The sequence below is a fragment of the Carassius carassius genome, chromosome 15 (genome assembly GCF_963082965.1).
Source record: "Carassius carassius chromosome 15, fCarCar2.1, whole genome shotgun sequence".
Taxonomy (NCBI): domain Eukaryota; kingdom Metazoa; phylum Chordata; class Actinopteri; order Cypriniformes; family Cyprinidae; genus Carassius; species Carassius carassius.
In genome coordinates, this window is record NC_081769.1 from 16,860,211 (window position 1) to 16,886,095 (window position 25,885).

General features: G+C 40.9%; 3 protein-coding genes across 4 annotated transcripts; all 3 read left to right on the plus strand.

The window, feature by feature from the left end:
- The first annotated feature begins 584 nt into the window (after positions 1-584).
- On the plus strand, positions 585-15,522 carry usp5 (ubiquitin specific peptidase 5 (isopeptidase T)). 2 transcript variants are annotated; one of them, XM_059567631.1, is made up of 20 exons: positions 585-875; positions 1,332-1,460; positions 5,745-5,811; positions 5,909-6,036; positions 6,171-6,316; positions 6,456-6,640; positions 6,747-6,841; positions 6,918-7,111; positions 10,723-10,794; positions 11,371-11,461; positions 11,619-11,744; positions 11,831-11,984; positions 12,065-12,239; positions 12,325-12,413; positions 12,550-12,735; positions 13,741-13,884; positions 13,976-14,118; positions 14,528-14,678; positions 14,777-14,861; positions 14,979-15,522. In XM_059567631.1, exons 1-20 carry the CDS (start codon positions 768-770, stop codon positions 15,070-15,072), a joined length of 2,562 nt encoding a protein of 853 aa, XP_059423614.1. In that variant the 5' UTR covers positions 585-767; the 3' UTR covers positions 15,073-15,522. The 2 variants fall into 2 exon arrangements, with proteins under 2 accessions (XP_059423614.1, XP_059423615.1); XM_059567632.1 differs by having other exon boundaries at positions 586-875; positions 12,550-12,678.
- Positions 15,523-16,179: 657 nt separating this feature from the next.
- Positions 16,180-18,754, plus strand: LOC132158288 (neuronal cell adhesion molecule-like). The gene is made up of 7 exons (XM_059567638.1): positions 16,180-16,322; positions 17,168-17,214; positions 17,360-17,518; positions 17,607-17,738; positions 17,840-18,070; positions 18,178-18,422; positions 18,530-18,754. The coding sequence occupies exons 2-7, from the start codon at positions 17,181-17,183 to the stop codon at positions 18,662-18,664; spliced, it is 936 nt and encodes a 311-aa protein (XP_059423621.1). The 5' UTR covers positions 16,180-16,322; positions 17,168-17,180; the 3' UTR covers positions 18,665-18,754.
- A 2,355-nt stretch (positions 18,755-21,109) lies between these two features.
- On the plus strand, positions 21,110-25,489 carry LOC132157908 (ubiquitin carboxyl-terminal hydrolase 5-like; the record flags this gene model as incomplete). Its single annotated transcript, XM_059567169.1, has 12 exons — positions 21,110-21,293; positions 21,400-21,494; positions 21,569-21,762; positions 22,350-22,421; positions 22,998-23,088; positions 23,247-23,372; positions 23,459-23,612; positions 23,675-23,845; positions 23,937-24,079; positions 24,489-24,639; positions 24,738-24,822; positions 24,940-25,489. Coding segments are annotated over 12 exons (1,560 nt in total), but the record flags the coding sequence as incomplete, so codon positions are not given.
- Positions 25,490-25,885: the final 396 nt, after the last annotated feature.

The following is a 25,885-nucleotide window of genomic DNA, read 5'->3' on the forward strand; positions in this document are numbered from 1 at the left end:
AAATAAGATAATATGATATCTCCTCATTTAGTTAGAAGTGACGTTTGTGTTACTAGGAATATTTCAAGTATTAGAATTACTTCAATTGTTTTGTTTATATTGTAAGATATAGGCTAAATCTATTAGGATAAATCCAATTACAGGATAACCAGTAATCATCTAAACTTAACCCAAAAGCAACAAAATCCATATATTTGATACATCACATTTATTATAGATGCAAACTGTCGCAAAACTTTTTGCGCACATTTACACTCCCAGCCGCATGAGGCCAGTGTTGTTATTTGCTTGAGGTAAAATTTCCGCTTTCTCATTTTGACAACTGTCATGGCTTCCATTTTACCGTAATACAGAAAAAAAATGAGAATCAATAAAGGTTTATTTCTTTTCAGTTGTGAACTGTTAAAGAAAGTATTTGTTATGCCGTGATTGCTATACTGCATTAAACGATAATTTAACTCTTGCATGGAAGGCATTACGCTAAGGCTCATAATAGTATTTTATGTTTAAATTAAATAGAATTTGTAGAAATCCAATGCGCGCTTTTTTGTCGCTTTACGGACAAACACTTGCTGCTGTGATGCGTGCGGTGAGAGTGTGAGCAGCACCCCTGGCCTCGAATGAAACACACTCGACCAGCAGCAGCTTTTCATTGAGGGCGAACTGGGAGAAAGAAGGAGGCTGTCAAACACTTCAAGCGGACTGTATCTCAGGAGCGGGGGCTTAAAAACTCAAGCGTGTGAAGGCCAATCGTGTTTAGCCAGATAATGACGGAGGTTAGCGAGATATTGATGTCGGTTCTGTCTACGATTCGGGTTCCGAGGCCCGGAGATCGTGTTCACAAAGACGAGTGCGCCTTCTCATTCTCCAGCCCGGTGAGTTCAGCTGTAGCATGCGACTGCACAGTCATCACGCACTTTCGGGATTTATTTTTATGATTTTTATTTGCGTAAGGTGGCTGTTTTGCTTTCGCCTTGTCAGGAGCTGCGATATTTGCTAACTAGCGCTCAATGAGTGCACAAGTTTGCACTATTTTCCTTCATAATGTCAAGCCGAGTCATCATCGTAATGTTGACTCTGCACTCTTTGGTCACATCTTGACTAAACCACTAAATTCCTTTGATTTATAAGTTACCAGCTTATGTATACTACTTTAACTAGCTGTGAGCTAGTTTTAACGCTAACATGCGCTTGTAGCTGCAGTTTCTTTCCTGGATGAGTCTGTGTGCATCAGTAACTCTTATCATGCGCGTGAGACGGCCACAGCCTCACTGAACCCATGGTGCTGACCAACAGTATTTCGTTCATAAAATTCTTTCCTTTTGTTTCAGGAGAGTGAGGGAGGCTTGTATGTCTGCATGAACAGCTTTCTCGGCTTTGGAAGCAAGTATGTCGAAAGGCACTACGCCAAAACCGGTCAGAGAGCTTACCTGCACATCACCCGGACCCTGAAAACACAGGTAAGCTCGTGACATATCATTTTGTGCATTTATAAATAATAATAATGCATGGTTTAGGTAAACATTCGTAGTGATTTTTAGTTTTCATTCAGAAAAAATGATGGGCGTCTAACAGGTTTCCTGGACACTCTGTGTCTTTCATTGGACAGACATACAGATAATCCCATTGCTTCAGCCTGTCTAGCCTTGCTGTGTCAGGTTGGGTGGGACAAACAGCAATGTTTAAGTTCAACAGTTGGGTACTGGAACTAAAAATCCCATTTATTTTCTCTATAGGGGAATTGTTTTTTTAAAAAAAACATTAAAGCCTGACCTTTTTGTGAGCAAAAATGTTATTAATCGTTATATGCTTTTGTTGAAGTGATCAGCCCAGACTATTTCAACTGATATTTTAAAGGGGTCAAAAATTATGTGTTGAAATAACACGTCATTTTTCAAATACTGTTTGTAGTTTATACATAATACATTATTGTAGGTCCTCTATGCTCCGCCTCTCTCAAACCGTCGTTTTCTACAAAGTCCCTCCTTCCGACAGGCGCAGTCTGCTCTGATTGGCCAACTGACCCAGTGCATTGTGATTGGCCGAACACCGCAAGCACTCGTTGGAAATGTAACGCCCTTTCCATAATTGCCAGCTTCATTTTTCAAAATAAATTTAAAGACAGTTAATAATGTCCTTAGTTTTACCATCAGTTCAAGCCTGAAAGGGAAACATATGTGTGTGCAGTACACAAGCCACATTTAAAGCCTGGCTCACACTACAATATTTTTAGCCCCGATTTCCCCCTCCCGAGAATCGGAGCAAACCTTGTCGAGCACCTCAAGCTGTCCCGATGTTCGGTGCAGATTATCTGGTAATGTGCGGCATTCACCGATCGAATCTCGCACCTACCGATCTGCTCGCATACAAATCGGGGCAGCCCCGATTATTACCAAACATTTTTGATATTTAGGATTTAAATCGGGATGATGATGGCAATATGATTACGTCAGTACTTTCACAGCCAATGCGCAAAACTGCAAAGCAGCTGATGTGCGGCTTCATTGGATAGTGGAGACAGAGGAAACTGTTTCTTGACATTTTGTAGTAGTAGTGATGGTAATGACGTAGGTATGAATTTAAACCAATTAGCATATCGTGACGTCACTGACTGGGTCTTCAACATGGCTGTGTTTACGATTAGAAATGTCAACAACAACAAAAAAAATGCATAGGCGTTTCTAGGGCTGTCAAAAAAAAATCGAATTTCGAATATTTGTCGAATTTAAAATAAAAATCCACATTCGAATGCAAAAACGCTGCATTCCAATTTTAGGTGTGCATTAAGGAAGCTGCCTTATGAGCCCCAGTACGTGTTCCATTCCATCTCGCCGCGCGCACAGCTGTGTCTACACAACTTTCAAAGGCGGACGAGCTCTACACGCAGTAGCTGCTGTCTCATCTTTCACCTCGTGTACGCGCACCGTCTGTGCGGTCTCAAAAAATGCCCGCACACGGATGACGAAAAGTACATAATGCAGACAGTGTGCGGACGGCCGAAGTATAATTGATCTTAATCAGTGGCGCACGAGATGCGATGACGATGTATGTGGCATTGCATTATAAGGTTATGTTAGCCTATCCAGTTGAAGCCACTACAAAAAAAAAAAAAGAGAACATCAATGTGGAGAAGATCTTGTTCACATCAAAACTGAAACCAAGCCGTTCACACAGAACGCATATTTCGCGCATTTTCTAGAGGGACACCTTTGGACAACTCGCACAAGATTTAGAAATGTTTAGAAAGACATGTAAAATTAATGTATTTAATTTAATTTTCTAAAAATATCTCAAGACTTTATGTTGGGTTTTTGTTCCCCATCCCACTGCATCTCATGTTTTTAAATGAAAAAAAATTGATTCTGTGTGACTGGTTTTACGCCCTTTTATTTATTTAACAATGCATGCATACATGACGCTGTTTTGTTTATAGTTCTTTAAGCAACTTAATTAATAATAATTGGTTCATAAAAATTATTTTAAATATGTTGTTTTTTCACAGTCATGTATTCTAATGCTTTGAACAAACGTGCAGTAATATTTTGCTTGATGCGCTATCTTGAGGCCTCAGAAGAGAAGCAAAAAGCTTTTCTTCACCCTAACTGAAATTATGCATTTTAAATTAGATTTTTTGACAGCCCTAGGCGATTCTAGCCCGAATCTGTATCTGTATGCATGAGACTGTCTGAATACCAGCAGAATTCACATTTCTGTTGTAAAAAGATAAACACTGTGCAGAAGTATTATTTGCTGTTATGTGTGTCTGTCCGAAGCTGCAGTTGCTGTGTGACGCGTGTTCCAAAAAAAAAAAAAAAACTGGACGCGCTCCAAAAAAAAACAAACCCTGGACCCGATCCGAGAGAAGGTTGTTAAAATAAATTTCCTATTTTCATTTTCGAAACTTGTGTTGGTTGGTCCAGTCGATTCGTGCAATAGATTTTCAAACATAAAGTGACAGCGACACGGTCACGGTTTTAGACTAGACAGGAGAAGGGATGGGAAAAGATCTGGGCAGTTTTTCCAGAACTTCGTGCCAAGTTAAAGCTGTGTCGAGCTGTTTTAATGCATTTTTTAGATGTATTATGGTGCCCGAACCCGTATGACTTTGAACAGAGACCGCGAACATTTTGTTTACTGCAGCCGCTGCCATCATTACCAAGCGCGAACCATTGACTCTGACAATGAATGAGACGAAGCGAACGCACAGGCCATAGTGTGACATCCGTTAACCAATGGTGTAAACATAGATGACGTCACAGGTTTTTTTTTTATTAAGGAAGATAGCCTTCGTTTGTATGTAGGCCTAGTAAATTTATATATTTACAATACTTAAATATAATTAATATTATTTAATTGCTTTTGTATTAGTTGTTTGAAGAGTATAAAAAATTGGTCGGTCTTAACGCAAATTTACAATCGGCAAGTCGGTCGGACTAAAAGCACAAAAAATATAAATCGGTCCTAAATAGACAGGGTCGGTCAGGTTACGGCAAACAAGAATATTTTTAAGGATGGCCTTAAATTTTTTTTTTAAATAATTGAATAAATTCAGTGACGATCTGCTGCGTGAGATCACGTGAAGTGCTTCCTCTGGCATGATAATCTTAATAATATCTTGCAGTGTGTGATATGACACGATGTTCAAATCTCGTAGTGTATGCATGTTTAATATTTGAGGGAAGATAATCTGCAAAGATTCTCCTCGTGTGTGTGCTGCAACCAGATTTCAAAATCGGTTATGATTTTAAAACTCATGTAGTGTGTGCCCGGCTTAAGACAGCTGACTCCACTGTGTGACCGTCTCTCTCTCTCTCACGCAAGCACACACAAAACACACACACACACACACACACGATGTACAAAACAACTCTGCATTTGAACAGTCAATAGCAAATACTTAAACTAATAACAAAACATGCAGTAGCTGATTCAGAAGCACCAGATTGTTGTAACAAAGTCAGAATTACCTCCTGTCCTAGGTGCACGAAACGGTCATCAATAAAATGCGTTGCTGATCTGTTGTGAGGAATCTTAAAGATTCCTAAATGCATCTTCTTTCGGAAGGATAAACAAAGTGCTTTTGCTTTCACCCAGACACACACAGCATCTCCCTGACACGGCTGCTTCAACACTAACTGCGTTTACTGAAACCACGCCTTCTTTCTTTGGGTGAACATTTGGGTGGCATTACACAAAAATTTCCACATAGTGACTTAGAGATGTGGAGGTGTGTGTTTGAATGAGCCGTTTGGGGAGTCTTAACTTTGATAAAGAATATCTCTTTGGATATGAGACTTTAGTCTTTGCAACTTTACAGATCTTCTTTATGCACCAAGAGCTCATAACTCTCCAAAGAGAAAGGAAAAATTGAAATTGCATCATATTACCCCTTTAAAATAAGCATGTTTAACATTGGAATTCCTGGTTAAAAATAACATTACCCATGATTCTCCAAAGAAACCAATTTGAGAATCACAACCAGTAAAACATGCCAAAAGAGTTCAAAAGGTCCAAACTCTCTGGCACTCTATTGCATTTTTAGACTCTTTGTGCAAATCAGTATACACATGGTTTATTTATGTCTTTGCAGACTAATATGATCTAAAAGAAAATGCTTGAACCTTAGAAGAAATGTTACATATGGTATTAAAGAAAATATTGTAACATATTACCTCATGTAATTTCACTGCATTTAAGATGCTGATTCATGGCAAATATATAGACTAACCTTGTCTGTGTATCAGAAGGAGGATGAAAACAATTCTGGATCAGGTGACCCTCCGAAAAAGAAGCCCACAAGACTAGCCATTGGTAAACACCTGCATACATTTTAGATTTCTCAGTTTTGTGTTGTGTGTTTATTTTATAAAATGTAAAAGGCTGAAAAGTTTGCATGTGTTTCTTGCAGGGATCGAGGGAGGGTTTGATGTTGAGCAGGAGCAGTATGAGGAAGAGGTCAAGGTGGTTCTGTTCCCAGACCAACAGGAAGTGACATCAGAAGATCTAGCCTCCATGCCAGATGTTGTTCGGGAACGGGTGAGTCATGTTTTTTTATTTTATTTTTCTAAAAATTATTTACCCGTTATAACATAGTCATAATTGAGTGCTTTGTACTTTTTAACAGAGCATACTTTGATTGATTGGCTGTGCTGTTTTGGTGTTTTTGGCAGGTGTCTCTGTCGATGGCGGGGCTGCAGGCAGCAGACTCAGTGTCCCACACTTTGCAGGTGCAGCAGTGGGACGGAGAAGTGCGACAGGAGTCAAAACACGCAGCTGACCTTAAACAACTCGACAATGGGGTCAAAATCCCTCCGAGGTGCATACATGTGTAAATGGTGTAGACACATTTGATATGTACAGCTGAGCTCAGGAGAAAGTTTGAGTAAGTGATTCTTTACATTTACCCACTTGTCTTTCTTTCTTTCTTTCTTTCTTTCTTTCTTTCTTTCTTTCAGTGGCTGGAAGTGTGAGGTCTGTGACCTACAGGAAAACCTGTGGATGAATCTGACAGACGGAAAGATTTTTTGTGGGCGGAGATATTTTGATGGCTCAGGGGGGAATAACCATGCCCTCCTGTACTACCAGCAGAGTGGATACCCATTGGCTGTCAAACTCGGCACAATAACACCTGACGGAGCAGGTGGAATTGTCACACAAAATCGAATTAAATCATGCTGACATTGAATATTTTCTGATAACTAGGGCTATATTCATGTTTACCCTGTTTGATGTATTCGTCTCTGCAGATGTCTATTCATATGACGAAGATGATATGGTTTTAGACCCTAAGCTTCCAGAACACCTTTCTCACTTTGGCATTGATATGATGACTATGGAAAAGGTACGGTCATCTGAAAAACCTCTTCTTTAACTGCTGAAGATGCTGTTTTTTTTTAGTCTTTCTCTCTCTTTGTTAGACGGAGAGAACCATGACTGAGCTGGAGATCGCAGTGAACCAGCGTGTGGGAGAGTGGGAGGTGATTCAGGAGTCAGGTACCACTCTGAGGCCCCTGTGGGGCCCGGGGCTCACCGGGATGAAGAACCTGGGAAACAGCTGCTACCTCAACTCCGTCATGCAAGTGCTCTTCACCATCCCAGACTTCCAGACCAAGTCAGTGCCTCTCACAATCTTTGTCAGCCTTTGTGTGGGTCTAGAGTTTTTTGTTATGATGATTTAGCAATAATGCTTCCCGTGGGCTCACCACCTACAGGAGGGACCGTAAGGGGCCGGTGCTTAGACAATCGGGTGGCAGTCGAAGGCGGGGGCCTCGACAGCCCGATCCCTGGACACGGAAACTAGCTCTAGGGACGTGGAACGTCACCTCACTGGCGGGGAAGGAGCCCGAGATAGCGATAGTCGGACTCACCTCTACGCACAGCTTGGGCTCTGGTACCACACTCCTCGAGAGAGGATGGACTCTTCACCACTCTGGAGTTGCCCAAGGTGAGAGGCGGCGGGCTGGTGTGGGTTTGCTTATAGCCCCCCAGCTCAGCTGCCATGTGTTGGAGTTTACCCCGGTGAACGAGAGGGTCGCTTCCCTGCGCCTTCGGGTCGGGGATAGGTCTCTCACTGTCGTTTGTGCCTACGGGCCGAACGGCAATGCAGAGTACCCAGCCTTCTTGGAGTCTCTGGGAGGGGTGCTGGAAAGTGCTTCGACTGGGGACTCCGTCGTTTTACTGGGGGACTTCAACGCCCACGTGGGCAACGACAGTGACACCTGGAGGGGCGTGATTGGGAGGAACGGCCCCCCTGATCTGAACCCGAGCGGTGTTCAGTTATTGGACTTCTGTGCTAGTTACAGCTTGTCCATAACGAACACCATGTTCAAGCATAAGGGTGTCCATCAGTACACGTGGCACCAGGACACCCTAGGCCGTAGGTCGATGATCGACTTTGTGGTCGTTTCATCCGACCTCCGGCCGTATGTCTTGGACACTCGGGTGAAGAGAGGGGCGGAGCTGTCAACCGATCACCACCTGGTGGTGAGTTGGATCCGATGGCGGGGGAGGAAGCTGGACAGACTCGGCAGACCCAAACGTACTGTGAGGGTCTGCTGGGAACGTTTGGCCGAGTCTCCTGTCAGAGAGATCTTCAACTCCCACCTCCGGCAGAGCTTCGACCGGATCCCGAGGGAGGCTGGAGATATTGAGTCCGAGTGGACCATGTTCTCCACCTCCATTGTCGAAGCGGCCGCTCGGAGCTGTGGCCGTAAGGTTTCCGGTGCCTGTCGAGGCGGCAATCCCCGAACCCGGTGGTGGACACCGGAAGTAAGGGATGCCGTCAAGCTGAAGAAGGAGTCCTATCGGGCCTGGTTGGCTTGTGGGACTCCAGAGGCAGCTGACAGGTACCGGCAGGCCAAGCGGACTACAGCCCGGGTGGTTGTGGAGGCAAAAACTCGGGCCTGGGAGGAGTTCGGTGAGGCCATGGAGAAGGACTATCGGTCAGCCTCGAAGAGATTCTGGCAAACCGTCCGGCGCCTCAGGAGAGGGAAGCAGTGCCCTACCAACGCTGTTTACAGTAGAGGTGGGGAGCTGTTGACCTCAACTGGGGATGTCGTTGGACGGTGGAAGGAATACTTCGAGGATCTCCTCAATCCCGCTGTCACGTCTTCCATTGAGGAAGCAGAGGCTGAGGGCTCAGATGTGGACTCGTCCATAACCCAAGCTGAAGTCACCGAGGTAGTCAAGAAACTCCTCGGTGGCAAGGCACCGGGGGTGGATGAGATCCGCCCTGAGTACCTCAAGTCTCTGGATGTTGTGGGGCTGTCTTGGCTGACACGCCTCTGCAGCATCGCGTGGCAGTCGGGGACGGTGCCTCTGGGATGGCAGACCGGGGTGGTGGTCCCTCTTTTTAAGAAGGGGGACCGGAGGGTGTGTTCCAACTACAGGGGGATCACACTTCTCAGCCTCCCTGGGAAAGTCTATGCCAGGGTACTGGAGAGGAGAATCCGGCCGATAGTAGAACCTCGGATTCAGGAGGAACAGTGTGGTTTTCGTCCAGGCCGTGGAACACTGGACCAGCTCTATACCCTCTACAGGGTGCTGGAGGGTTCATGGGAGTATGCCCAACCAGTCCACATGTACTTTGTGGATTTGGAGAAGGCATTCGACTGTGTCCCTCGCGGCGGCCTGTGGAGGGTTCTCCGGGAGTATGGCGTCCGGGGCCCTTTGCTAAGGGCTATCCGGTCCCTGTACGAACGGAGCAGGAGCTTGGTTCGTATTGCCAGCTGTAAGTCAGACTTGTTCCCGGTGCGTGTTGGACTCCGGCAGGGCTGCCCTTTGTCGCCGGTTCTGTTCATGATTTTTATGGACAGAATTTCTAGGCGCAGCCAGGGGCCGGAGGGGGTCAGGTTTGGTGACAACACGATTTCGTCTCTGCTCTTTGCGGATGATGTTGTCGTGTTGGCCTCATCAGGCCAGGACCTTCAGCATGCACTGGGACGGTTTGCAGCCGAGTGTGAAGCGGCTGGGATGAGAATCAGCACCTCCAAATCCGAGGCCATGGTCCTCAGTCGGAAAAGGGTGGCTTGCCCACTTCAGGTTGGTGGAGAGTTCCTGCCTCAAGTGGAGGAGTTTAAGTATCTTGGGGTCTTGTTCACGAGTGAGGGAAGGATGGAACGGGAGATTGACAGACGGATCGGTGCAGCTTCTGCAGTAATGCGGTCGATGTACCGGTCTGTCGTGGTGAAGAAAGAGCTGAGCCGCAAGGCGAAGCTCTCGATTTACCGGTCAATCTACGTTCCTACTCTCACCTATGGTCATGAGCTTTGGGTCATGACCGAAAGGACAAGATCCCGGATACAGGCGGCCGAAATGTGCTTTCTCCGCAGGGTGGCTGGGCGATCCCTTAGAGACAGGGTGAGAAGTTCAGTCACCCGGGAGGAGCTCAGAGTAGAGCCGCTGCTCCTCCACATCGAGAGGGGTCAGCTGAGGTGGCTCGGGCATCTGTTCCGGATGCCTCCTGGACGCCTTCCCGGGAAGGTGTTCCGGGCACATCCCACTGGGAGGAGACCCCGGGGGAGACCTAGGACACGCTGGAGAGACTATGTCTCCCGGCTGGCCTGGGAACGCCTCGGTGTCCCCCCAGAAGAGCTGGAGGAAGTGTCTAGGGAGAGGGAAGTCTGGGGTTCTCTGCTTAGACTGCTGCCCCCGCGACCCGGCCCCGGATAAGCGGTAGAAGATGGATGGATGGATGGATTTAGCAATATTTCAGCCATGGATATAAAAACATATCTATAATAACTATAGATCAGAGATGTTTTTTTTTTTTTATAAATTATTCAGAATTAAATTAGTCTAAAGGGAAAATGTTAGACAAGATTTCTGCTTCAAATAAATGCTTTTTTTTTTTGGTTTTGCTTTTTATTTATTGAAGGGAATTAATAAAAAATAAATATTAACCAGAACATAAGAATAAATGTTTCTTGAGCACCAAATCAGCACATTAGAATAATTTCTGAACGATCACGTGACACTGACTTGAGCAATGGCTGCTGAACATTCAAATTAGTTGTAATATTTCATAATATTATTTTATTCAGATAAATGCAGCCTAAGTGAGCATAAGAGACTTTCAATAACATTAAAAATCAAATTTGTTTGAATGGTGTTGTACGTGTGTATGGATGTTTTGTGTATTTTTATGTTTATAAAGAACTATTGCTGCTGAAATAAATTCTCTAAATGCATCATTTCCTCCCTCTCTCTCTCATTGATACTCAGATACGTTTCCAACATTGAAAAGATCTTTAATGAGGCGCCCAGTGACCCTACCCAGGATTTTAAGACTCAAGTGTGAGTACCTGTCCCAGAAACTCTAGTACACTTTAGTCTAAAAGAGATTGTTCACCCCTGAAATGTTGCTCTCTTCAGTAGCTTTCAAATCACACTTCCATGTATTGCAAGTTTGGACAGTCATTTTGGTTAAATAATACATGGGTCATTTCTAATCACTGGTGTCAAATACATCTTGATGCCCTGTTTAAATATACAAAAATGATGGTTTGTTTCTCCCCTTGCATGACTTATGAAAACCTGGAATATATAGAGTAGTACAAGCCTTATGAAACACTTTTCAGTGTTCATGGACAGTGTCATGTTTCACAGAAGAAAGAGTCTCATACCGGTTTAAAACAACATGAGAGTGACAAAATGAAGACAGTTTTTTTCATTTCAGGCTGAACTTTTTAGTCCTCATGTAACTACAGGGGCTTCAATAATATCATATATCCAGCAGGGGTCACCATACATCAATTCTCCCGGTTACCTGAAAGAAACCTGATTATCTGCTTTGATTTGAATCATAGAGCTCAAACACTATAATGATTTTATAAAGTAACCAAAATTTTCATTTCGACTCTTTGAAACCAGAGCAAAGCTGGGTTATGGCCTTCTTTCTGGAGAGTACTGTAAGCCGGCCCCTGACCCCGGGGATGACCCCAGTACCTCCACTGAACCCAGGGTATGTACTCACACACTGGGTCTTATACTTGAAATTTGTGTTTAAATCATTCATTAATAGATTTTGTACAGAATGTGACATTTTTTGCAAGAAAATCCAGAAATGCATTCTGCTTGTTCAGGAAAAGCCATTTATAAATATGACTTTCTTTGTACAGGGAGACCAGGTTGGCATAGCACCTCGCATGTTCAAAGCTCTGGTGGGACGAGGCCACCCTGAGTTCTCTACCAATCGGCAACAGGATGCGCAGGAGTTTCTTCTTCACTTTATAAATATGGTGGAGGTAATGATGATGATTTTGATGCTGTCTCTGTTTTACACTACTTACTTTTGCCTTCATTCATTTTGAGTTTTATTTATGTTGCCCAGAGGAACTGTCGTTCAGGCATGAATCCCTCAGAAGCTTTCCGCTTCCTAGTGGAGGAGAAGATCGTATGCCAGCAGTCACAAAAGGCCAAATATACCCAGCGAGTGGACTACATGGTCCAGCTGCCTGTTCCCATGGACCAGGCAACTAATATGGGTTAGACACTCATAGCATGCTTCTCTGTATCCAATCCGTTTTATCCTTCTCATTTATCATCTTCTCTTTCTGTTTATCAGAGGAGCTACAAGAAGCAGAGCGTTGCAGAGAGGAGGCGGAGTCATCTGGAGCCCCTCCCCCTGCCGCACCACGTGCTCAGATCCCATTTGCTGTCTGTTTGGCTGCTCTTAGCGAACCGGAAACTCTCACAGATTTCTGGAGCTCTGCAGTACAAGCCAAAACCACTGCCACAAAGTAATAATAATATTCATTTAATTCTTAGTTAGTCTTTGGTTTCCTTCTGTGTGTAATAGTGTCTTTATATCTCTTTGTCTCTTAGGATCACTCGCTTTGCTTCATTTCCTGACCATCTTGTCATCCAAATTAAGAAATTCACCTTTGGCCTGGATTGGGTTCCTAAAAAACTAGGTGAATTAAATATTTTTGGCTGTTTGAGAATGTGGTGTTCCTTTTGCACAGATAATTACATCCTTTTAAACTGATTTGTTAATGGATTGACAGCCCTTGTCTGAATATTAACATACTCTTGGAATGATTTCAAAAGATGTGAGCATTGACGTTCCTGACACACTGGATCTGAGCTCGCTCCGTGCTATGGGACAGCAGCCAGGGGAGGAGCTTCTGCCAGAGGTGGCTCCACCTCCTCTCATGACCCCTGATGTGGAGGTTAAAGGTATCCTGGGTTCCCACGGCAACGAGGAGGACGACTCCCTCTACTCCCCACTGCTGTGTCAGTCTGTCTTTTCTCCTCTTTCCCACGGCATCTGTCTGTCACTTAAGCTCGTCTTTCATTCTTTCTTTTTCCTTTGCTTTCTTCTTTGTTTACAGTGTCTATTTAAATTGTATTAATCAAGTTTAAAATCTTTGTTTGCTCGCTATACAAATATGTCATACAGCCTTAGTTAGTCTTAATATTTAGTTTTCAGTTGAATGTTATTTATTTTGGATTTAAAGGATAGTTGACCTAAAAATGATCAGATGAAGAAGGGAAGAAGGGAAATTCAGCTTTACAACACTTGCTCACCGGTGGATCCTCTGCAGTGAAAGGGTGCCGTCAGAGTGACAGTTCAAACATCTGATAAAAACATCACAATAATCCACACAACTCCAGTCTATCAATTAACATTTTATGGTGTGAAAAGCTGCATGTTTGTAAGAAAAAAGACCTTCATTAATGCATTAATTTAATTTTAAAACAAATAGATTTCCATAATCCATAATGAAGCTTTCTCCAGTGAAAAATCATTTGCCAGCATAGTTTGTTAGAACTGTTTTTAACCGTTTTCACTTTTAAATGGTGCTTGTCTTGTGGATATTTCTCTCCTGATTCAGATGAGATTACTTTTCACTGAAGAAAATGTCTTAACTTTTCACTTTATAAGATGGTAATTGATGGACTGAAGTCACGTTGTGGATTATTGTAGTGTTTTTATCAACTGTTTGAACTCATTTACTGCAGAGGATCCATCGGTGGGCAAGTGATGTAAAGCTCAACTTCTCCAAATCAGTTCTGATGAAGAAATAAAATCCTCTTCATCCTGGGTGAGCTGGGAGAGAGAATTTTCAGAAAATGTAAATTTTTGGGTTACCTCTTCCTTTAAGGATGGTTTTAATTTTTAATTATTAATTTTCATTAATAGTATTCATTCTAGTAATTCATTCTAGTAATAATTACTAGAAATGTTGGTATCAAAACATGTCTGTACAGCACTCTGTCTCTCTGTATGTCTCTCAGCTCCAGTGTTGGATGACTCCACAGTGTCTCAGCTGTGTGAGATGGGTTTTCCTCTGGAGGCCTGCAGGAAGGCTGTGTACTACACAGGCAACACTGGCATCGATGCTGCTATGAACTGGGTGATGGGACACATGGAAGACCCTGGTAAATTCACTCTTCAATGAGTGTCAGCTGTGAAGAGGAATTAAAGTAGAATGCAGATTTCCAGTAATATTCTCTCTGTGAACTTCTGCAGATTTCTCGGCACCTTTAGTGTATCCTGGATCAAGTTCTGCTCCTGGCACCACTCCCACAGAGAGTCTACCTGAGGAGCATCTAGCAACTATTATTTCTATGGGATTCAGCCGAGACCATGCCACTCGCGCTCTCAGAGCTACGGTGAGACACGGCAACTGTCTCTCTCAACCCACGGGATACAAAATGTTTTATTGATCCATAGACCTGATACTAAAAGTGTATTCTCTCCCATTCTGCATGTAACCCAGCTGCTACAATAAATACCTTTCACCTCAGTATGAAAAAAAATCATCATTTATTTAAAAATTGTGACCAAGAAGTGGCATCACTGAGATTCTCTGGTTAAAGCATTAAAGTCACACAAATCATGGTCCTGAATTATGGTAAAAGGTAGTAAAAATGTTAAACTTTGTCTAATAAAGAGTGAAACATGTTATGGTTGATGATCTGTATGTTACAACTGCTTTGTGCTTTCTTTCACGGGCCGTTTTGTTAATTGATGACTTCTTTAAGAGGTTAAAATCCTATCTGTCAATTTCTGTATTTGTAGAATAATGTTCTGGAGCGAGCCGTGGACTGGATCTTCTCTCATCTGGATGATCTGGAGTCCATGGATGTGTCTGAGGGTGGACGCTCAGAAGGAGGAAGTGAAGCCAGTCGGGAACCTCCTCCAGGACCGCGTGTCCGTGACGGACCAGGAAGTATGTGTTTCTGTGGTATTTATTAAATGGTGATTTTTGTAAACTGAATCATAAATATTTTGCTCTCTTCCCATCTTTCCCATTCTTTTTACCTAAAGAGTATGAGCTTTTTGCGTTCATCAGTCACATGGGAACGAGCACAATGTGTGGTCATTATGTCTGCCACATCAAGAAGGACCAACAGTGAGTGAAGTTCTCTATCCATGTCTCTCTCTATCATTATTCATATGCAGCTCTTGTACAGCAATATACATTTTTCTTAGTATTAATGTATTCATTGTCTCACTTTGCTTCTTTCAGGTGGGTAATCTTTAATGATCAGAAAGTTTGTGCCTCTGAGAAACCACCTAAGGACCTTGGCTACCTGTACTTTTACAGAAGAGTGGTTGAATAGAGTAAACTAGAATAGCATTTCCCTCACACACACACACACACACACACACACACACTCCTCTGTATCTGATCTACTGAAACAGTAGGGCCAGACTCCTGCTTCTAAACTGACACACCATTTCAAAGCACTTCTCAGTCTTTGAGAAGTCAAAGCACTTCTCAGTCAAATATATTCACTACCAAGAGAACTGTAATGAAGACAGAAGGGGAAAAAATGAGATGTAAAATGTGAAGATTAGTGTTCTTACCCAAAACGCCTTGTTGTACAACGCCTTACCACACACACACACACACACACACACACTCTCTAGTCTCTTTTGTGCCTCCCCCTGATTGGATAGTGGCTATTGTGACATCATCGCTTTTAGAGCTAAGCTCCTCCTTCCTTTGTGTTTCAGAATGTTCTTGCAAATGTTTAATGGCAAGTAAATGTCACTAAATCACAAAAAAACGGTCAAACGTTATAAATTGGAATTTTAAATGTAAAAAAAATGAATGCAAAAGGTGTTGTGCAGTTTCACTTTTTCCCTTGTTTTGTTCTTTTTTGGGGGGGGGGGGGATAATTCCTTTTGTTCTTTTTGCTTTAAAATAATAAAAAAGTGTCTTCGCTGCTTCTGACTCTGTGTATTAATTATGTGTGTGCATTAAGTAACTTTCTGCCTAATGCAGTGTCAGCATTAATAAACATGTTTATTACAGAGAGTAACGTGAATGCACTGGCAATACTGAAAGTGGAAAGAGTATTAATAAATGTAAAAGCATGAAACTCTTCTAGGTGTATAAAGAACACGGATGAGATTTGGTCACTTATGTGGTAAACAGCGTGAGGTTAAAGCGTCATGATGTTTGACTGCTGATAAGATTTGGTGAGTGAATTTGTTTAGTGGCCAAAGTCCTGTGGGTTTTATAAATTTGTATTAATGTGCAAATGCTGACATCGATTAATTATTTTTATTAATTTATTTGTATTATTCGTTATTGTGACCCTATTTATAAACTTAATTCTCAAATCTAACTCTATTTGATGGATTTCCCAGAGTGAAGTGCATGTGAGAGGCGTTTTCTGCCCTACATTGGTTGTTTCCAAACAACAGTTTTTGCTTTCTTCCGCTCTCAGCTCATTTCAGTTTCTTGTGCAGGTTCAGGTTTTTGTGTTGACTGGTTTCCCGCACACGATAGTTTTTACCAGTTGGACTAAATACGCAGAACTTGCCTCAAACTTTATCAACAAACATAAAACAGCATCCAAACGTGAGTATGAAAAGAAGAGCGTTCAGCTGTGAAAATGACTAACTTGCATAAGCGATTGTTTCTTAAATAAACGCACAGAAAATCGAGATAGAAATATGAGTACCAGCAGAATGATTGATTTTTGCTGCTCGAGGTACTCTAACAACCAAAAGAAGAAGTTCTTTAATGATCAATCTGAAGGCATGATACTCATGTTTTATATTTTCGTTAACTTTATTGCCTTCTAAATATTAAATATGTGGGCTAATAATTTATCTATTGACTGACTTGCATTTTCTTTTTCAAATTTACAATTGAGTTAGTAAGTAACAATTTTTTTATTATTAGCATATAATCACATGACTTTTGCTTAATAAAATAGAAAAAATATGTAATATTGTTGCATATTGAAATAGAAATGTTCATTTACACAACAAATACTAAGGGAAACATTCGTATATTACCTATAGGCCTACATTATAAATTACAGTAAACATTTTCATTGTTTTTTAAGAATCTGTAGCCTGAATTCTGGAGGCATTCTATATTTTGCTTGTAGTTTGTTTATCTTAAAAGTAATTTACATTTTTCATTTATTTCAGATTATTCGAATTCAATCAGTTGAAATGATGAATATTTCTAGACCAAACGAAACGAATGAAAACGAAACAAAATTACTTAAGCGAGTTGCGTTTGTGGCTCATAGTCACATGTTTTTTCCTGTTTGTTCTTTTTCTTTGTAAAAGCATGAGCCTCTTATTAAGTACAAAAATTAATTTGTTAGGGTTTTCTCACCGAAAATAAATCTTAACTCCAGGCTTTTTATTTAAAAAGAAACTAATTTTCATGGACTATATTTTTTTTAGAAAAAGGAGCAGAATGGCAATTTTCAAGATCCTCTTTTTACTTCTTGGTAAGCATAAATTCATAAAGTGCATTGTATTATTCTAAGCTGTAATATACATTTTATTTGAAGCAGTCTATGATTACTTCACCTGTACAGCTTTCTTCGTCTTGCTGTGTTTAACCCTCCTTCTCTCCATCCTTCTCTTCATCAGCGCTGTGTATATGGTGTGGGAAATGTGATGTGTTTTATAAGCGAGTTGGGGATGATGTTTCCATGAAGTGTGGAGTGAATTCAAACAGTGATATGGATTGGACATTTAACGGCGAGCTCATCTTAAGCATTAATGGAAAACGTGGGACTAAACGGAAGGGTATCAGTTCTTCTCCTTTCAATCCAAAAATGATTTGAACGTGAAATTGTGTGAGTAGTCACACTGTAAATGATTTTTATTTTTAAAGGTACTTCCCATATTGCGGATAAAGCAAATCCATATGGGGACACTTTGAAGGTTCCTAAACTGGAGACAAGAGACTCTGGAGACTATTTCTGCAAGCAGTCAGGGAAACAACACAAAGTGCATGTTGTGTCAGGTGAGGGACGAAAGTAGTGCTCGTCATTTTTTTTATGTTTGCATTTATTTATTTTTATAATCATGGTATATTTTTCATATTTTCTCCCATTTCTCGTTCAGTCTTTGTTAAACCAGGCCCAGTGCTGGTGAAATCTAGTGATGCAGAGCTGCACTGTCACATTGCAGGAGACCCAAATATTAAAGTACAGTGGCTGAGATCCCCTAGTGATGAAGAATATAAAGAAAAAAATCAAGTAATTCAACTGAAGCCTGTGACTTCAAAAGAGGAAGGCCTGTGGACGTGTAAAGTCAATGATGACTTGAAGCTCAGTGTAACATTGACTGTTGTTGGTTAGTGTCCCTCAGTAGTTGTTCATCAGAATGAGTGTTTTTTTATTAGTACTATAATGCTTCACACATTTCATGCTGTCAGTGACATTTGTCTGGGTCTCCAACAGATCTCCAGAGCACAGCTGTTAATGCCTCTACTGGGGACGACATAGAGCTGCCCTGTTCTCTTCCTCAGAGTGTATCTCAGCATGTTGTGGGTGGGGGATGGAAGGCTGACCACCTCAAAGAAGTCACTTTCCCAACCCTGACGAACACAGCAAACGCAGGCTTACACTGGGATAGCAAGGATTCATCAAGGGTCAACTTTACTACTGGGCAGCTCAGCACCAACTTTGATGTCACTTTGAAAAATGTGAATACTTTACACTGTTTTTAATAATCTAAAGAATGATTTTCCTGTTTAATAATATATATATATATTTTTAATGTTGACAGTAATTTCCCCTCATATTCTCTTAGGTGCAGAAGAGTGATGAAGGGTTGTTTGTGTGTACAGTGGAGTTTGAGGGTGGAGCGTTTCTAAGAGCTGAGATGAATTTGATGGTTGTCGAAAAAAAACTTTCAGGTAAAACAAAACAACTCTGCACAGCCTAACAAAATCAGTCTCGGGATGCACACTTTTGATCAGAACCATATCATTTATAGGCAGATGTTAGAGATTAGTCAGTACTGTATATATACATATTGATATTGGACATTTTATATTTGCTGCCTTTAAAAGAATTTTAAAGATTTTATCTGCATTCTGATTCTGATTTTGAGATATTGAGCTTCAAATATTTTCCATTCCATAAAGCAAAAGTGATATGGGGAACAACACATGAAAATGACAACAGACCCTAAATGTATTCTAAATGCACAATATCAAAATCCTCTCAAATTTGTAAACATTGTGACAAATGTGATGCTATTTAATTAATTTAGGTGATGAATCACAGCATTCTAAATTGCACTCACAGTTGCAGACAATTAAAATGGATTAAAAAAGGAAACCAAACTGGTCCAGAAATCTTCTAGTGCAGTCAGTCATTAAATGGAAAGCGGTGATAAGAGGAAAATTCAGCAGGGGATTGTGAGAAAAGGTGGAAATGTTTTGGCAACAGCACGCAAAGGAAATTGCAGCATACAAAGTTTCATTTAGTCGTGGCCTAATGGTTAGAGAGTCGGACTCCCAATCGAAGGGTTGTGAGTTCGAGTCCCGGGCCGGCAGGAATTGTGGGTGGGGGGAGTGCATGTACAGTTCTCTCTCCACCTTCAATACCACGACTTAGGTGCCCTTGAGCAAGGCATCGAACCCCCAACTGCTCCCCGGGCGCCGCAGCATAAATGGCTGCCCACTGCTCCGGGTGTGTGCTCACAGTGTGTGTGTGTGTTCACTGCTCTGTGTGTGTGCACTTCGGATGGGTTAAATGCAGAGCACAAATTCTGAGTATGGGTCACCATACTTGGCTGAATGTCACTTCACTCTCAAAGAAAGCAAGCCACTAGTTCCTTTTTTTTAGGCTTATAAAACCCATTTTTATATTAAATGACTGTTTTAATGTGGTCAGCAGCTGAGTTCTTGTCAAATAGGTGGAGGCCTTTCATATAATCCTCAGTCTGAAGTCGCTAAGCTAGTAGAGGAGATACTGGGAATGCCCAGTTCTTCCATTTGTGGCATTGCAGATGCTTTAGAACCTGCACTACTCAAACTGAAGGAGTTAAAGCGATGGTAAGAAGGAAATTATACATTTAATGTATTAGCCTTTTTTGTAACTTTACATTAGTTACTTTAATTTATGGACATGGAAAAAAAATACACATCTGATTCAATAAACATGTTTGCACTCTTTAATATTTTCTGCATGTGAATATAGTGTGGATGATGCTGGAGCCAGTCCATCTGTCGCATCTTCTCCTGTATCATCTCAGGACATCTCCCTGTGTCCTCAAGATAAGCCTTGTCCCTCACAAGACACAGGATTTGCAGAAAGTGTAGCCCCTGAGGACGACATTGAATCTCTTGAAAAAAAAAAGCTTTATTTGCAAATAAAGTTGCTGGAAAATCTAAATGAATATTATGCACTAAAACTGAAAAAAATTAAGAACAGTCAATGATTGTCAGTGTTGTGGAGTAACTATTTACATGTAACGGAATTATGTAATTGAATTACGTATTTGGGTTTAAGCATATGCTTTTTTTTAAGATTAACTATTAGATGCCTGAGTTTCCTGTCATAGCTATGCAAAGATTTGATTTCATTCAACAATATCATATCTATTAAAACATTTCTGGTCATGGTTTTAAATCTCAGAATGATGTCAAAATAAAAAAGTACTAAAGTCTGTTTTTGTGAAAAATAAATTACAAAAAATATTATAATCCTATTTTAAATGATGTAGAATTCTGAAAGTCTGATAGTAATAGTTGTTGAGTACAACTGTTAGGTTGAGCCTGCCTAATAAAATTAAAATGATTATCAGTTGAAAACATTCATTAGAAATGTAGAAAACTAATCAAAAAGTAATCAAATGTAATCAGTTACATTAAAGTAGTGAAATAGCTACATGTTACATTTTAAATAGGGTAACTTTAAATGTGTTAGCTATAACATTTCCAAAGTCACCTTCCGAACACTGATGATTGTACATGTTTTTGCAAATAAAATGGTGTGATGACAAATTTGTGTGTTACTTGTCTACAAGTTTTGCTTACCCAAAATGTAAGTTAGCAATGCAGTCTCTCATTGACTCTCTCCCTGAAACACTTTGTAAAGTTTGCTCAGTGGTAGTGAAAAATGCACTCATTGAAGTAAATTGGTGTCTTGTCTACAGTTCAGTCAAGTACAGTACCTGTTATAATTAAGATGCTGTTCTCCCTGTGGTCTTCTTTAAGAGCTGTAAGGATGAAAGAACCTGAGATACTTTGATCTCCTGAGAAACAGACAATACAAACATACACAGGCATCTTTCTTTCTTTCTTTCTTTCTTTCTTTCTTTCTTTCTTTCTTTCCTTCTTTCTTACTTTCTTTCTTTCTTTCTTACTTTCTTTCTTTCAGTTGGTTGAAGTGTGAGGTCTGTGACCTACAGGAAAACCTGTGGATGAATCTGACAGACGGAAAGATTTTTTGTGGGCGGAGATATTTTGATGGCTCAGGGGGGAATAACCATGCCCTCCTGTACTACCAGCAGAGTGGATACCCATTGGCTGTCAAACTCGGCACAATAACACCTGACGGAGCAGGTGGAATTGTCACACAAAATCGAATTAAATCATGCTGACATTGAATATTTTCTGATAACTAGGGCTATATTCATGATTACCCTGTTTGATGTATTCGTCTCTGCAGATGTCTATTCATATGACGAAGATGATATGGTTTTAGACCCTAAGCTTCCAGAACACCTTTCTCACTTTGGCATTGATATGATGACTATGGAAAAGGTACGGTCATCTGAAAAACCTCTTCTTTAACTGCTGAAGATGCTGTTTTTTTAGTCTTTCTCTCTCTTTGTTAGACGGAGAGAACCATGACTGAGCTGGAGATCGCAGTGAACCAGCGTGTGGGAGAGTGGGAGGTGATTCAGGAGTCAGGTACCACTCTGAGGCCCCTGTGGGGCCCGGGGCTCACCGGGATGAAGAACCTGGGAAACAGCTGCTACCTCAACTCCGTCATGCAAGTGCTCTTCACCATCCCAGACTTCCAGACCAAGTCAGTGCCTCTCACAATCTTTGTCAGCCTTTGTGTGGGTCTAGAGTTTTTTGTTATGATGATTTAGCAATATTTCAGCCATGGATATAAAAACATATCTATAATAACTATAGATCAGAGATGTTTTTTTTTTTTTAATCAATTATTCAGAATTAAATTAGTCTAAAGGGAAAATGTTAGACAAGATTTTTGCTTCAAATAAATGCTTTTTTTTTGTTTTGCTTTTTATTTATTGAAGGGAATTAATAAAAAATAAATATTAACCAGAACATAAGAATAAATGTTTCTTGAGCACCAAATCAGCACATTAGAATAATTTCTGAACGATCACGTGACACTGACTTGAGCAATGGCTGCTGAACATTCAAATTAGTTGTAATATGTCATAATATTATTTTATTCAGATAAATGCAGCCTAAGTGAGCATAAGAGACTTTCAATAACATTAAAAATCAAATTTGTTTGAATGGTGTTGTACGTGTGTATGGATGTTTTGTGTATTTTTATGTTTATAAAGAACTATTGCTGCTGAAATAAATTCTCTAAATGCATCATTTCCTCCCTCTCTCTCTCTCATTGATACTCAGATACGTTTCCAACATTGAAAAGATCTTTAATGAGGCGCCCAGTGACCCTACCCAGGATTTTAAGACTCAAGTGTGAGTACCTGTCCCAGAAACTCTAGTACACTTTAGTCTAAAAGAGATTGTTCACCCCTGAAATGTTGCTCTCTTCAGTAGCTTTCAAATCACACTTCCATGTATTGCAAGTTTGGACAGTCATTTTGGTTAAATAATACATGGGTCATTTCTAATCACTGGTGTCAAATACATCTTGATGCCCTGTTTAAATATACAAAAATGATGGTTTGTTTCTCCCCTTGCATGACTTATGAAAACCTGGAATATATAGAGTAGTACAAGCCTTATGAAACACTTTTCAGTGTTCATGGACAGTGTCATGTTTCACAGAAGAAAGAGTCTCATACCGGTTTAAAACAACATGAGAGTGACAAAATGAAGACAGTTTTTTTCATTTCAGGCTGAACTTTTTAGTCCTCATGTAACTACAGGGGCTTCAATAATATCATATATCCAGCAGGGGTCACCATACATCAATTCTCCCGGTTACCTGAAAGAAACCTGATTATCTGCTTTGATTTGAATCATAGAGCTCAAACACTATAATGATTTTATAAAGTAACCAAAATTTTCATTTCGACTCTTTGAAACCAGAGCAAAGCTGGGTTATGGCCTTCTTTCTGGAGAGTACTGTAAGCCGGCCCCTGACCCCTGGGATGACCCCAGTACCTCCACTGAACCCAGGGTATGTACTCACACACTGGGTCTTATACTTGAAATTTGTGTTTAAATCATTCATTAATAGATTTTGTACAGAATGTGACATTTTTTTGCAAGAAAATCCAGAAATGCATTCTGCTTGTTCAGGAAAAGCCATTTATAAATATGACTTTCTTTGTACAGGGAGACCAGGTTGGCATAGCACCTCGCATGTTCAAAGCTCTGGTGGGACGAGGCCACCCTGAGTTCTCTACCAATCGGCAACAGGATGCGCAGGAGTTTCTTCTTCACTTTATAAATATGGTGGAGGTAATGATGATGATTTTGATGCTGTCTCTGTTTTACACTACTTACTTTTGCCTTCACTCATTTTAAATTTTATTTATGTTGCCCAGAGGAACTGTCGTTCAGGCATGAATCCCTCAGAAGCTTTCCGCTTCCTAGTGGAGGAGAAGATCGTATGCCAGCAGTCACAAAAGGCCAAATATACCCAGCGAGTGGACTACATGGTCCAGCTGCCTGTTCCCATGGACCAGGCAACTAATATGGGTTAGACACTCATAGCATGCTTTCTCTACTAGAAATGTTGGTATCAAAACATGTCTGTACAGCACTCTGTCTCTCTGTATGTCTCTCAGCTCCAGTGTTGGATGACTCCACAGTGTCTCAGCTGTGTGAGATGGGTTTTCCTCTGGAGGCCTGCAGGAAGGCTGTGTACTACACAGGCAACACTGGCATCGATGCTGCTATGAACTGGGTGATGGGACACATGGAAGACCCTGGTAAATTCACTCTTCAATGAGTGTCAGCTGTGAAGAGGAATTAAAGTAGAATGCAGATTTCCAGTAATATTCTCTCTGTGAACTTCTGCAGATTTCTCGGCACCTTTAGTGTATCCTGGATCAAGTTCTGCTCCTGGCACCACTCCCACAGAGAGTCTACCTGAGGAGCATCTAGCAACTATTATTTCTATGGGATTCAGCCGAGACCATGCCACTCGCGCTCTCAGAGCTACGGTGAGACACGGCAACTGTCTCTCTCAACCCACGGGATACAAAATGTTTTATTGATCCATAGACCTGATACTAAAAGTGTATTCTCTCCCATTCTGCATGTAACCCAGCTGCTACAATAAATACCTTTCACCTCAGTATGAAAAAAAATCATCATTTATTTAAAAATTGTGACCAAGAAGTGGCATCACTGAGATTCTCTGGTTAAAGCATTAAAGTCACACAAATCATGGTCCTGAATTATGGTAAAAGGTAGTAAAAATGTTAAACTTTGTCTAATAAAGAGTGAAACATGTTATGGTTGATGATCTGTATGTTACAACTGCTTTGTGCTTTCTTTCACGGGCCGTTTTGTTAATTGATGACTTCTTTAAGAGGTTAAAATCCTATCTGTCAATTTCTGTATTTGTAGAATAATGTTCTGGAGCGAGCCGTGGACTGGATCTTCTCTCATCTGGATGATCTGGAGTCCATGGATGTGTCTGAGGGTGGACGCTCAGAAGGAGGAAGTGAAGCCAGTCGGGAACCTCCTCCAGGACCGCGTGTCCGTGACGGACCAGGAAGTATGTGTTTCTGTGGTATTTATTAAATGGTGATTTTTGTAAACTGAATCATAAATATTTTGCTCTCTTCCCATCTTTCCCATTCTTTTTACCTAAAGAGTATGAGCTTTTTGCGTTCATCAGTCACATGGGAACGAGCACAATGTGTGGTCATTATGTCTGCCACATCAAGAAGGACCAACAGTGAGTGAAGTTCTCTATCCATGTCTCTCTCTATCATTATTCATATGCAGCTCTTGTACAGCAATATACATTTTTCTTAGTATTAATGTATTCATTGTCTCACTTTGCTTCTTTCAGGTGGGTAATCTTTAATGATCAGAAAGTTTGTGCCTCTGAGAAACCACCTAAGGACCTTGGCTACCTGTACTTTTACAGAAGAGTGGTTGAATAGAGTAAACTAGAATAGCATTTCCCTCACACACACACACACACACACACACACACACTCCTCTGTATCTGATCTACTGAAACAGTAGGGCCAGACTCCTGCTTCTAAACTGACACACCATTTCAAAGCACTTCTCAGTCTTTGAGAAGTCAAAGCACTTCTCAGTCAAATATATTCACTACCAAGAGAACTGTAATGAAGACAGAAGGGGAAAAAATGAGATGTAAAATGTGAAGATTAGTGTTCTTACCCAAAACGCCTTGTTGTACAACGCCTTACCACACACACACACACACACACACACACACACACTCTCTAGTCTCTTTTGTGCCTCCCCCTGATTGGATAGTGGCTATTGTGACATCATCGCTTTTAGAGCTAAGCTCCTCCTTCCTTTGTGTTTCAGAATGTTCTAGCAAATGTTTAATGGCAAGTAAATGTCACTAAATCACAAAAAAACGGTCAAACGTTATAAATTGGAATTTTAAATGTAAAAAAAATGAATGCAAAAGGTGTTGTGCAGTTTCACTTTTTCCCTTGTTTTGTTCTTTTTTGGGGGGGGGGGATAATTCCTTTTGTTCTTTTTGCTTTAAAATAATAAAAAAGTGTCTTCGCTGCTTCTGACTCTGTGTATTAATTATGTGTGTGCATTAAGTAACTTTCTGCCAAATGCAGTGTCAGCATTAATAAACATGTTTATTACAGAGAGTAACGTGAATGCACTGGCAATACTGAAAGTGGAAAGAGTATTAATAAATGTAAAAGCATGAAACTCTTCTAGGTGTATAAAGAACACGGATGAGATTTGGTCACTTATGTGGTAAACAGCGTGAGGTTAAAGCGTCATGATGTTTG

Bases quoted from the DNA above. Each gene is read 5' to 3' on its own strand.
- usp5 (XM_059567631.1), top strand. From the start codon at position 768: ATGACGGAGGTTAGCGAGATATTGATGTCGGTTCTGTCTACGATTCGG. The intron at 876-1,331 runs GTGAGTTCAGCT...CTTTTGTTTCAG, and splicing joins CCTTCTCATTCTCCAGCCCG to GAGAGTGAGGGAGGCTTGTA. The intron at 14,119-14,527 runs GTGAGACACGGC...CTGTATTTGTAG, and splicing joins CTCGCGCTCTCAGAGCTACG to AATAATGTTCTGGAGCGAGC.
- LOC132158288 (XM_059567638.1), top strand. From the start codon at position 17,181: ATGGCAATTTTCAAGATCCTCTTTTTACTTCTTG. The intron at 17,519-17,606 runs GTATCAGTTCTT...TTATTTTTAAAG, and splicing joins ACGTGGGACTAAACGGAAGG to GTACTTCCCATATTGCGGAT. The intron at 18,071-18,177 runs GTTAGTGTCCCT...GGTCTCCAACAG, and splicing joins TGTAACATTGACTGTTGTTG to ATCTCCAGAGCACAGCTGTT.